The 14,282-nt window shown below is 33.9% G+C and overlaps 1 protein-coding gene across 1 annotated transcript in view; it reads right to left on the bottom strand.

Annotated features, from left to right (window-relative positions):
• The window catches only part of LOC107732062 (SRC kinase signaling inhibitor 1-like), a 30,267-nt gene extending 19,306 nt beyond the window's left edge, over nucleotides 1-10,961 (bottom strand). The window contains exons 1-3 of the mRNA XM_016543298.1: nucleotides 10,869-10,961; nucleotides 7,402-7,629; nucleotides 2,261-2,284 (exon numbers count right to left, since the gene is read on the bottom strand). Coding sequence (XP_016398784.1) covers nucleotides 2,261-2,284; nucleotides 7,402-7,593 — 216 coding nt within the window. The 5' untranslated portion in view covers nucleotides 7,594-7,629; nucleotides 10,869-10,961. The remainder of the gene's footprint in view (nucleotides 1-2,260; nucleotides 2,285-7,401; nucleotides 7,630-10,868) is intronic.
• Between the last annotated feature and the right edge of the window lie 3,321 nt (nucleotides 10,962-14,282).

Below are 14,282 nucleotides of genomic sequence, written 5' to 3'. Positions count from 1 at the left end.
CGCGCGCGATGCAATGCAACGCAACGCAACGCGTAAAAAGACAGTATAAGTCATTATAATCAGTAATTATGTCCCCACTGGATGCAACAAATGCCTCGTTTGTAATGGGTTTTAATGTTTTTGTCTCTTCGCTCCGGGCCGGGACAGGGCATCATCACAGTATGGTGAGGGGGGTAACATTTCTGTCACACGCTTGAGGTATTCGGCCAATCACAACGCACTGAATAGCTGGCCAATCACAGCACACCTCGCTTTTTCAGACCGATGAGCTTTGTAAAAATCGACGCGTTTCAAAAAGGCGGGGCATAGAGGAGAAACAATAATGTACAGTATGCGGAAAATAATGTGTTTTTTTTACTTTAAACCGCATAAACACATTTCATTACACCAAATACACAAAATAATGTTCTTTTTAGCAGCATCATATGACCCCTTTAAGAACGAGCGTGACCATTTGTAAATTTTCCCTTTATCACTGTTGCCGCGGGTTGTTTTTCATGTCCGCGGGTTAAAGCGACCCTGATAACGTGATATTTAGCCCCTGGAGTGCTAATTTTACCAGGGGAACCCCACCAAAAACGTGTATTTTAACACCCCCACCCCCCCCACCCCGAACGCGATTTTTAAAGGGGAGCACCCCTCGAAATGGATTGGGCTAGTTTTGGGCTAGTTTTGAGTGGCAGTTGGGCTTGTTTGGTTACGCAGACCTGGCAACCCATGGAGCAGAGGACTATTATCATCAATTATCAAAAGACACAGTTATCGGTTTCAAGCTTCAAGGTTATGATATAGTCACTAACTATTCATGTTAAATTAAAGTAATACTGTTTGTTTGTAGCATATAATATGGCCGAACACGGCGCTGGATTGTTTTGCGAACAATTTTAAACGTTCTCAAAAGGTCCAGTCAGTGAGTAAATAAAAAGTAATAATCAACTAAACGGTTACACTTGCAACATCTACATTTGCAGAAAACATATACTTTTGAACTCAAAAAATAAGTCTAAAATGCAAATAAGCATAATTAGGGGTAGTAAACAAAGTAACATTTGAAAAAAAAAAATTAAATTTTTTTTTTTTATGGTGTTAATGACCGTTTGTGAAAACAGAAATATGAAATACAAAAATATTATTGTAATGTATTTTTGTAAAGTCATAATTTTGTGATATGTTTTGATCTGTTTGCTATTTGGTTATTATTTACTAGTTTTTATAGTGTGATTTTTAGTATTAAAACCAGTAAGTAAACATCATAAAATTATTTATTATAATATTAGGTAGGCTATGGAACCGAAAACAATTTAAAAAACAAAAATGTACTGTCTGCATTTTATGTCATATGATAACAAGTGAGATTTCAATGATATTTTGACCACCAAACTAGGAAATGTTCATGGTTTTCAACTCTGATCACCTTATTCTCCATCTGAAAGATGCCTTTCATCCGAAGGTTTATACAGCATGCAAGAACAGAGCAGGCCAGAAGAAAAGCTGAGGGCAAGTTTCTTGCTCAAAAGGATCTCAGTAACAATTCAGATCGCAGGTTTGTCATGTTCAGCTCTCCAGGGAGTTAAAGAAGACGATTAAGGCCACGCACAGCTTGACCAAATCAGCCTCAGGATGCTCCGTGGGGTTCTTCAACACCTGTCCTCTCCCCTGATCCTGCCGTGAAAGGGATCTCAGCTCTGGAGGAGTTCCAGCATTGTCCCAGTGCCAAAGATAGGTGTCCTGAGCGCCCCTAGGGGATACAGGCTGGTTGCTCTCACGTCTCAGACCTGCAAAAGTCCCTCGATGACTCCGATGTCGTAGGCTGCATTTACAATGGAGGTGAGTCATTGCACTGGAACCTTGTGTAGGAGTTTGTCTTGAAGGTGGATTTCCAGGAAATGCACAGAGGCTATAAATAAATTATTCACCTTATAGTTTCCATAATAAATGCTCCTGCCGCTGGATTATCCCAGTATGCACCTTCAGAATGCATTGTGCGCACTTTAATGTTAAATGTTGCTCCCTGTGAGGCTTTGTGCAAAAGCAGCGTTTCACCATTCATACAATAGACCATTATCAGCTAATGTATTCATACATTTCATTCATTCAGTGCCATTTTGTGTCATGCATTGTTAGTTTGATTGCACTGTGTGGATGTATTGTGATGTTTTGCATCTGAAGTTTTCCTAGAGGACCATTAAAGCCACACAGACATGCAGAAACACAGATAAACATGCATGCACAAACATCTGGAGAGGAAGAGACGTCTTACCTTAAAACTCCAGTAATGTGGCTGCTAAAAGAATAAGAGAGAGACAAAAGGGAACGAGTTATGCAGGTTTATATCCATTTAAACACATATACTAGCATTCAAAAGTTTGGGGTCAATATATATATATTTTTTTCCTTAAAGAAATTGATACTTTTATTGAGCAAGGATGCATTCAATTGATCCAAAGTGACAGTAAAGACATTTTTAATGCTGCAAAAGACTTCTATTTCAAATACATTTTGAAATTTATATTCATAAAAAAAACATGCAGCCTTGGTTAGTATAAGAGACTTAATAAAAAAATTATAACAACCCCTAAAAATCTGAACAGAAGTTATCTCACCTACGGAAAAAAACTAAAATCAGGATAAGTAATGTGGCTGCTAAAAGAATAAGAGAGAGACAAAAGGGAACGAGTTATGCAGGTTTATATCCATTTAAACACATATACTAGCATTCAAAAGTTTGGGGTCAATATATATATATTTTTTTCCTTAAAGAAATTGATACTTTTATTGAGCAAGGATGCATTAAATTGATCCAAAGTGACAGTAAAGACATTTTTAATGCTGCAAAAGACTTCTATTTCAAATACATTTTGAAGTTTATATTCATAAAAAAAACATGCAGCCTTGGTTAGTATAAGAGACTTAATTAAAAAATTATAACAACCCCTAAAAATCTGAACAGAAGTTATCTCACCTACGGGAAAAAAAAAATCAGGATAGAACAGAAAAATATGGATATACTTGAACTCTATTCGGTAAATGACAGGTGCTGTTAAGCCAACAGAAAAGCATTCTAAGCATATTGTTAATCGCATTTCACACAAAATTAAGTTCTTGTGTCAAAAACCAAAGGCCATTGGCTTAACACAGCATTTTTGTATAAAGGGTTAGGTTCAGGCTTTCAAGGCACCACAACATCAATTTTCTGATCTAGAAACCAATCATGTGCGATTTAGCGATAACCAAGCAAATATTTAATACTTTCAAATAGGGCTGGACAATAATTCAATATCAATATATATCGCAATATAATTTTTTGTCAATAACGGTGATATGATTTTTAAACACATTTCCGATATTTTAATATACCCTACAGTGTTTCCCATACATTTGTGGCGGTTGACGTTGAATAAGCATGAGCACTAAACCTTTCAAAATCAAAACACAGCACGGGTGTTTTATATGAATGTATCTTTGAAGGGAACCGACTGTCTTCAGAGAAGTTTCGATGATATTTTCATGTTATCTGATACAGTAGCATTCAGCCGTTTCCGGGGAAACCACCGTTTCTGCCACTCCAAAAGCGCCTCCTGCTGGCAGAGAATGAGATTGCATTTTCAATCAAGTTGTCTCCAGCAACATGTTTTTGTTGTTGCTCACTCTTTTTTCTGCTTTCTGCAGCACCTCTGAGTCCTTTTCATATTCTTTATCCTGGCTGAAGCACTTTTGTTTCAATATATAAGAATAATCATCCTATGTTATAGTTTAAAGTTAAAGATATTCACATTAATAAGGCGAGTCTATGAGTCTTATGTTTATTTAACGGTGATTTCACATTTCTTGTTTGTACGTATGAAGGCTAAATACAAATAAAAGGTGAACTTTAATGTATTTGTACCGTTTTTATTTCTAAAATATTATATAGTTTTATAGGTGGAGGCTTCATAGACTTGGCAAATCCATTTTTCAGAAGTTTGTAGGTACAGACATCCATTGTGGGTGTTCTTGGCAATTTTTCTGAGGCTTTTTAAAATATTGTTCATATAGATATTGGAATTATATCGTATCGACCGAAATTAATAAATATATTGTAATATAAATTTTGGCCATATCGTCCAGCCCTACTTTCAAACTCTTATTTATCTATTGAAGTAAAACCATAAGCCGAACATGAAAATTTGCAAGTATTTTTACTGTCTTAAATGCCACAATCCATTCAATCAACCATCATACACACAGGATTGTAAGATATCATTGGCAGTGATAGGAAGGGCAAATCTCTGCTTCTTAGTAGATATCTTAATAGATTGGATGTCATGCAACCCTTGATACCTCCAGATACTGCCTGAGAAGGCAGCATAAGTGCTTCTTTGAGTTCTCATATTGGTGAATCTCAAAACACTGCCTACAAAATATTTTTGCCCAGACATGTTCAATTGTTCTAATTAAATGTTCAAACATGCCCTAAAATGCTGTCTACTGTAGGTAAGTAGCTCACTATGTTTTGAGATACTATTTAGCTAATCGCTAGGACCAGCAGAAGTGTGTGCGTCAGAGCATAACACAAAAGCCACTTAATTCACACGTCTGAGCACACACGCACGCACACACACACACACACACACACACACACACTCAGACACTGCGGCAGGCCACACCTGCTTCTATACTTGCATGTCATACAACCACCTACACTGTTGCTATGATGACGCAGACATCTACAACATCACTACAATTTAGCATACATTAAATTCAACATGAAATCAAAATTGTCCCTATTCACTTTCGTAAAACATTGCTGATCTGTGCATAATTCATCTGTGCACGCTATTCTAGATTGAATTTAAAAAAGCCTCAAAATATTAATAATAGTATTTTAATTATTTATGTAACAAATAAAATAGAATTTCATATTTAAATTCATCTTGGAACTGTTAGGATCAGTTTATGAACTAACTGTACAGTAGGTAGTCAAAAAAATTGAGAATGCATGGATGGCTGTTGTTTTAAAAAAAATCTTAAATATTGTTTCTTTTTAAAGTATGTTAAAATACAGAAGTAAAATTGTATGCAAATTCTCAAAACCCCTTTCCACTTTCCTTTAAATCACATTCCTGATTTTACTGTGAATGATTCATCAGTGCACATTGTTCTAGATGGAAAAAATGTCAAAAAGCCTAAAAATAATAACAACAACCATTGTTAAATTAAATTAAATTAAATTACTAAATTAAATTAAATTATTTATAAAACAAAATAAATGGAAAAATGTGACAAAAAAAAGCCTAGAAATAATAATAACAACAATTATTAAATTAATTACTGAATTAAATTCAATTAAATAAGTTATCAAACAAAATAAATGGTTACATCTTTACATTGAACTTGGAACTTATTGGAACTGTTTTAAACTATTGCTATAGTTAATCAAATCAAATCAAATCATAAAATGGATGGAAAGATGTTGCTTGCAAAAAATCCTGTTGCATACTCTTTTTCATTCTGAAGTATGTCAAAATACAGAAGTAAAATGGTACAGTATGTGAATGGTCATGCTTTCAGGTTGAAAGTATCCATATATTCAGTTCCACCATAATACATGTTGTTCACACACACACACACACACACACTATTTGCACCGGATTACATCCTCAATCATACCATCAAGCTGTCAGTCTCTCTCTGCCTGTTCACTGTGGATTTCTCATGTCCTCACAGACTGATGAAGGTATGAGACCGTCACTAATTAATTAGCTCGATTGTCGGCCGACTTTCTCCTTCTAGTTCTCCGCTCCTCATCTGCTGTTTCTCCATCTATGGACTGTAATAACTTCCTTAGTTCGTCACTCCCTGCATCCTGAAGCTAACAGCTGACATGAAATCACAATGGACCCCATTTACTTCAACACACACTCCTGGTCTCAGTGTGAACGTCACGATTCAGTGCACGTTTTCCAACAGAAACCTCTCACCATAATTGCCTGTGAAACAAGTTCATCTGATGGTTAAATGTTCATATTTAGTCAGCTTTATTTTACTGTTGTAGGTAATGCAGCCTTTCTGAAATCTTGTCACTATTAATACAGTAATTTAACACCTGTTAACATGAAATGTAAAAAGCAATAAAACCAAATAACAGCAGATTTTAAGACCATTACCATTGGGATACGTGGAGATGCTCTGGAGATGAACTTGACCTTCAGCCTCCACGTCCCGGTAAAAATCCTCAAAAGTGTGGTTTTTGAGGAGGAGAACAAACCCCCAGAATCCACTGCAAACTCACATTGGGATTCATAATGCTCACATTGCAAGATCCAATCAGCTCCTGAAGAACAAATCCAAGTCCCGCCCTACATTTTCTCCCGTGTCACGCACAGGTACGTCACTTTATGGAAGTGAAACGCGAACGTCTCTGTCCTTCAGCGCTCTTCCTCTCTCTGGGTCTCAGTCCCCTATATGCCAGCTAGCTATGTGATATCATTGATTTCCCTACATGAGCTCGGTTACCATGGTAACGGTAGACTCCCCTCTCTCTTTCTCATTCCAGTGGTGTTTGGAGACGACGGATGCAGCCAGACGGGCAAATACACACAGCAAGTACAAGAAAGTGGGGATTGATCATGAGAGAGAGAGAGGGATGGCTAAAAGAAAAGAGCAAATGGTGGTTAAGTGTTTTCAGTCACAAGATGGCGCCAGACAGTCAACGATAGCGGAGTGACTCGTTAAGCATATAAATAGTACCGGTCAAGATAGCTCGTAGTACCCGGATGAGCGGTGTGTTATTCAATTTGGCGGTTGTTATCTGGGAATAACATACCGCTGGATGGCGTGATTGACCAATCAGAATCAAGTATTCCACAGAGCCGTGTAATAAATATATATATATATACACACACATACATACACACACACACACACACACTCTTTAAAAATTATTTTTCAAAATTCTTAAAACTACAAGAAAATACTATTTTACTTGCCTTTTTTATACTTAGTTGTGAAATTTACTAGCAATTTCTGAGTGAAGATTGTTTCGACACCATTTTTTTCCAGTGAACATATACACACACAATATGCGCAATAACAGTAGTGATGGTTGACTTATCAAGAGCCACTACTAGAGAAGAATGACTGCAAAGAGGAGGAGGAGGATGAAAGAGATCATTAGAGGTGGGAGGAAGTATGACAGACAGAGATAGGAACACAAAAACCAGAGAACAAAAACCATGACAGGCGGAAAAAAACACTCATCAAAGGTCTTTTCAATATTTAAACATAATAATGTTAGAACATAAATGCAGAACAGCATTTTTAGAATATCAGTTCTAAGCTGGGTGGAATCGGTACAAAACGGGCCCTGATTCAATCCTGCACCTCCCATACGATCACCAAGGCTCAATAAAGGTGTGTTACCTGCTGCCGTGCACAGTTGGTGTTGACCAGCGTGGCGGCGTGCTGCGGAGGGTATTTGTTTCTCTGATGCTCCATGTCGCCGCTCTTGTGGAGCTTAGCATAGGCCTCCATGTCGGGGTTGGAGAGGCGGCGCGTGTTGCTGCCCAGAGTGTGATAGCGGCGCTGATATTCGGCATCATCCCCACGCAACATCACAAGCACTTTATCTTCTAGTTCTCCCTCTCAAACCTGTGGAGAGGAAAAAGTGGAAAGCAAAAGGTCAAGAGCTGGATATCTGGTATGTTGGATGAAGCAGTTCGATATATACATACTAAACGGTTCGAAAGATTAGTATTAGAGCTTCCCAAGTCAATGTATTGTAAAATATGGTGTCTAAAGTGACTGGATGGTATGTTATTTTCGCTGTATTTTGTATTAGTCAATGTTTTTTATGCTAATATTACTCACAACCCCTTGTGCTACAAATGAGGACATCAAAGACTAATTTGATGATGTTGTAGTAGTATGTCCTAGTTTCGGTGTACTGGCTTACTGTATAGCTGTTAGTACATGCTTTACTATCATACACACACTTTTCATAACTCACGCTTTGCAGAAGTAAACTTGGATTTAGAGATGTGTTATTATTGTTAACTAAAATGAAACTATTACAGATAATTTGCATTAATTGCAATAAAGATTAAATAAAATGTAAAAAAATAATTTGATGATGTTGTAGTAGTATGTCCTAGTTTCGGTGTACTGGCTTACTGTATAGCTGTTAGTACATGCTTTACTATCATACACACACTTTTCATAACTCACGCTTTGCAGAAGTATACTTGGATCTAGAGATGTGTTATTATTGTTAACTAAAATGAAACTATTACAAATAATTTGCATTAATTGCAATAAAGATGAAATAAAATGTAAAAAAAATAAATAAATAAAGCAATAATTTCTTAATAAATTTAATAAAATTAATAAATAATATTAATAATAAATAAATAAATAATTAATAAATAATAAAAATTTCATTAAATTAAATATTCGATTTTTTTTTCTTTAAACAATTTTTTTAGCATAGAGCAACAAAATAATTTTTAATAATAATAGTAGTAGTAGTAATAAATAAATAATTAATTAATAATTTTACCATCACAGGACTATGTAAATGTACTATAAAAAAAAAAGAGTCAATTAACTGAAAAAAGTGCTGCGTGGACATTATCAAACAAAAAATAAAATAAATAAATGAAATGGCTTGGCAACTACCTGAAATAAAGTAAGTTTAAATTGAAGTGCTAAAAATAAATAAATAAATAACTTAAAGCTAAGTAGAGATATTAAATTAATAAAAATGACAAAAAGCACATAAAACTGCTAAAACTAAAATAAAACTGAAAATATAAAAATAAAAGCCAATTTAATATATTAATAAATACTATAGTAGTATTATCTACAGACATTTACAGGTACAATCAGATTTTATTAATCAACCAAAACTAAACTGTTTTAGAAAAGAAAATCTGCTGTGCATCTTGTCATGCAAGTATAGATCATAAATAGTAATTACCTATGCAAAACATGCCAGCATTTGCTAAAGGGTTTTTAGAATATTGCTATGTTGTTGCCAGGTAAGCGAAGAGAATCCACCCCCAAAAAGTCAAAAGGTTCCATCTTTGAAATTTCAAATATTATAATTACTAACATGTCCATTCGTGTTGTAGCAGCATCATGTAGCAGAGTTCGAGCAAACCACTAACCTGAAGAATGAGCAATAATAATAATATTCCTTCCATTAGTGAATATTATTCATTATAGCTAAAATGTTTGAGAAAACTGATCCAGTAATATATGAAGCAACCGTGCAGTGACAGTAAAGACGTGACATTCACATACAGTTAAACCCTGATGTCTTCACACAGCAGTGTACGATACAGTCATATCTCTCAAACCCAAAGGGAGGGAAAACTGACGTGTTAAAGGAGGGAAGAGGAAATCAGGGATGTAGATAAGACGGCAAGATGGTGGGACGGAAATTGTCTGATGATGTGATAAAGGTTGAACATGATAAAACAGGCAACCGCGTGCTGATCGGAGAATTATGAGTCGTGTGTGTTTTGCTGGAGGATATATAACACAGTGAGCTCTAGCACATGTCAGCCAACACTAACGCTGTCTGACCTGCCAAACTGAGAAACACACAGCCATACATCCTCTGGACTCGCTCACAATACCACTATTAAGCTGAGAATGACGTCACGCACACAGAAAATCATTATACAACCAAAGAGAGATGCATTTTGCTCATTTTTGCATTACATACACAGCTACAATATGAGTACTAAAAAAAAATAGGAACACAGGGCAACAAAATTATTTGCAATAATAATAAGTAATAATAAATAACAATAAATGTACTGCACCCACCCCCCCCCAAAAAAAGAGGTGATTAACTGAAATTTTAAAAATATATAATAATAATAATAAATATAAATAAAGTAGTGCTGGGCAACAATTAATCACAATTTTTGTTTATATAATATATGTGTGTGTTCTGTGTATATTTATTATGTATATATAAAGACACACACATACAGTATATATTTTGAAAATATTTACATGTATATATTTATATTCATATAATTTATATTATATATAAATATATTTAATCTATAAACATAACATTTTTCTTAAATACATGTATGCATGTATGTGTATTTATATATAAATAAATATACACAGTACACACACATATTTTATGTACACAAAAAATTGTTTTGGATGCGATTAATTGCGATTAATCATTGCCCAGCACTAAAATAAAGTTCTAATTAGATAACTAACTAAATAAACAAAAAATAAATAAATAAAAAACAAACAAACAACTAAAAAATTAATTAAAAAACTAAAAACTAAATTGATTAATAATTCATTAAAAGGCAATTAACTGAAAAAAGTGAACACTATTAAAAATACATTTATGAACTACTAATTAAATAACTAAATAACCAAAAATACAAAAACTAAAATAAACAATAAAATAAAATAAAATATAAACAACAAAATAGCTCAAAACTAACTTATTAAAATTGTAATTAAAACATATTCGATTAATAATAAATAAATACATAAAACTAAAATAAATAGGCTAAATAAATAAAACAAAACAATTTAATAAATAAATACTAAAAAAGCTAGATAAATAAAAAATATATATATTATTAATAAATATGATTAAAAATAAATAAACTACTAAAATATTACCTTCCCTTTTTGTCCCAGTTTGCAGCTTTAAAAAAAAAAATTTTTTAAATAAATCTGCTCACAAAACCTGGCAACAAAACAACTCAGAAGAAAAAAAATTTTTTTTTCATAGGTGTTGTGGAGCCCAAAAAAGAGGCCCAAACTAATAAAGACACCCAAAACAACAAAACCCACAGAAGAGATGGGAGATCAAAGGAGAAAACGTTATATTAGCATACCGCTGGGAGGAAATACAGATGGAGAAAGCGTTTCAGAGAGTGAGAGGAATGGATTAATCCACAGATAGTCACAGAGACTATCATATGCTGATCTACCACAAGAGCTTTAAACCTCCTCTACACCAGAGCAGCTGTAATTAATGAGATGGACAAGTGGGCGGAGACTACAGCAATTGACCAATGAGAGCGTGATTGGGTCTCTTGCAGCATGAAATTATATTTGAATATTACAAATCAGCAAAGTTAAAACAAATTGAGAACATTTTCAGGTACATATACATTAAAAAGCAAGTAGTCCGTACAACGTGTGTACTATGTTCCAAGTCTTCTAAAGAGATATGATGCCTAATAAAAGCTGCAAATAACATCATGAAGTAGACAGCTTAAGTAGAAAAGTTAGCACTCAAAAATACACTTCCATCTCATTATATATATATAGCCTGATGCTGAGAGCACATGATTGAACTTTCTAGGGACACAAGTCATGTCTGTCAGTGTGTAAACAGTCTTCCCAGCTGGGCTAACACACTTTTTCCCACCAGAAGGCAAGGACAGTGACAAGCAATGTGAAGTGAGCACACAAATACAACCAGACACAGCTCTGCTTAACATTTAATGTAATTACAGATCATTTATTCATAACGCTAGCTGCTTGGAAGAAACCAACAACTGGGATGGATTCAAGTAAACAGCACGCCTGCTATAGAAAACACTTACTCAGTATTATTAGGCAGTAAATGCTGTAGGAGTGTATAATACGCAAATTAGAACTTAATTCTAGGCTAAATAAACTAGTTTTTTGTTCCTCTTGAAGAAAATGTGGTCCTTGCCTCTGGAAATCTCATAGTGGGGATTGCTGTAAAAGGCAAAACTGTATAAGTTTGTCTACAGTATGTGAAGGTGCTGTGTGTGTGTGTGTGTGTGTGTGTGTGAATGTTGCGTAGTGCGTTAAGTTAAAAGTTCAACTTTTAAATGGTCATTCCACTGTTTTGCGTCTCGTGTTTTTGAACACATAATATTAATGTGGCAACTTTTAAAAAACGTGTCTTGAAACCATGCGCTTTTAAGCAGTTTTTTTTCATTCCACTGCTTGCATCTTGTGTTTTTCAACGCAATATCATATTTCTATGTGAGTGACACGAGTCATTTCTGCAGTAAATTATAATATCTAAATACAGTAATAAATATTTGTTTAAAAGCAAACAATGCATCAGGTTAAAGTTAAGTTCTAACTACATTTTTGCATCGTTTTGAAGAAAATATGCGTGATTTGAAATATTCCTGCATAAATTGATTTTTAAAAATGTGTAAGACGCTTTGGATAAAAGTGCCTGCCAAATGCATGAATGTAAAGTATGATTCATGTCTGTAGCATAAACAGCGGGAAATGAGTTACGATTCTAATTTATGGTTCAGTTTTATTTTAGTATCGAGATACTGTTATACAGTAGTTTTTATTAAAGGGGTCATATGATGCTGCTAAAAAGAACATTATTTTGTGTATTTGGTGTAATGAAATGTGTTTATGCGGTTTAAAGTTAAAAAAACACATTATTTTCCACATACTGTACATTATTGTTTCTCCTCTATGCCCCGCCTTTTTGAAACGCGTCGATTTTTACAAAGCTCATCGGTCTGAATACATGTAAATATTTTCAAAATATATGCTGTATGTGTGTGTATTTATATATAAATATATTTATATATTGTATTTATTTATATGTGTATTTATATATAAATAAATATACACAGTACACACACATATTTTATGTACACAAAAACTTATTTTGGATGCGATTAATTGCGATTAATCATTGCCCAGCACTAAAATAAAGTTCTAATTAGATAACTAACTAAATAAACAACAAATAAATAAATAAAAAACAAACAAACAACTAAAAAATGAATTAAAAAACTAAAAACTAAATTGATTAATAATTAATTAAAAGGCAATTAACTGAAAAAAGTGAACACTATTAAAAATACATTTATGAACTACTAATTAAATAACTAAATAACCAAAAATACAAAAACTAAAATAAACAATAAAATAAAATAAAATATAAACAACAAAATAGCTCAAAACTAACTTATTAAAATTGTAATTAAAACATATTCGATTAATAATAAATAAATACATAAAACTAAAATAAATAGGCTAAATAAATAAAACAAAACAATTTAATAAATAAATACTAAAAAAGCTAGATAAATAAAAAATATATATATTATTAATAAATATGATTAAAAATAAATAAACTACTAAAATATTACCTTCCCTTTTTGTCCCAGTTTGCAGCTTTAAAAAAAAAAATTTTTTAAATAAATCTGCTCACAAAACCTGGCAACAAAACAACTCAGAAGAAAAAAAATTTTTTTTTCATAGGTGTTGTGGAGCCCAAAAAAGAGGCCCAAACTAATAAAGACACCCAAAACAACAAAACCCACAGAAGAGATGGGAGATCAAAGGAGAAAACGTTATATTAGCATACCACTGGGAGGAAATACAGATGGAGAAAGCGTTTCAGAGAGTGAGAGGAATGGATTAATCCACAGATAGTCACAGAGACTATCATATGCTGATCTACCACAAGAGCTTTAAACCTCCTCTACACCAGAGCAGCTGTAATTAATGAGATGGACAAGTGGGCGGAGACTACAGCAATTGACCAATGAGAGCGTGATTGGGTCTCTTGCAGCATGAAATTATATTTGAATATTACAAATCAGCAAAGTTAAAACAAATTGAGAACATTTTCAGGTACATATACATTAAAAAGCAAGTAGTCCGTACAACGTGTGTACTATGTTCCAAGTCTTCTAAAGAGATATGATGCCTAATAAAAGCTGCAAATAACATCATGAAGTAGACAGCTTAAGTAGAAAAGTTAGCACTCAAAAATACACTTCCATCTCATTATATATATATAGCCTGATGCTGAGAGCACATGATTGAACTTTCTAGGGACACAAGTCATGTCTGTCAGTGTGTAAACAGTCTTCCCAGCTGGGCTAACACACTTTTTCCCACCAGAAGGCAAGGACAGTGACAAGCAATGTGAAGTGAGCACACAAATACAACCAGACACAGCTCTACTTAACATTTAATGCTAATTACAGATCATTTATTCATAACGCGAGCTGCTTGGAAGAAACCAACAACTGGGATGGATTCAAGTAAACAGCACGCCTGCTATAGAAAACACTTACTCAGTATTATTAGGCAGTAAATGCTGTAGGAGTGTATAATACGCAAATTAGAACTTAATTCTAGGCTAAATAAACTAGTTTTTTGTTCCTCTTGAAGAAAATGTGGTCCTTGCCTCTGGAAATCTCATAGTGGGGATTGCTGTAAAAGGCAAAACTGTATAAGTTTGTCTACAGTATGTGAAGGTGCTGTGTGTGTGTGTGTGT

The sequence above is a fragment of the Sinocyclocheilus rhinocerous genome, unplaced genomic scaffold (assembly GCF_001515625.1).
Source record: "Sinocyclocheilus rhinocerous isolate Xijiao unplaced genomic scaffold, SAMN03320098_v1.1 scaffold97, whole genome shotgun sequence".
Lineage (NCBI taxonomy): Eukaryota > Metazoa > Chordata > Actinopteri > Cypriniformes > Cyprinidae > Sinocyclocheilus > Sinocyclocheilus rhinocerous.
Note: the sequence above shows the minus strand (reverse complement) of the source record. Positions and strands in the feature narration are given on the sequence as shown.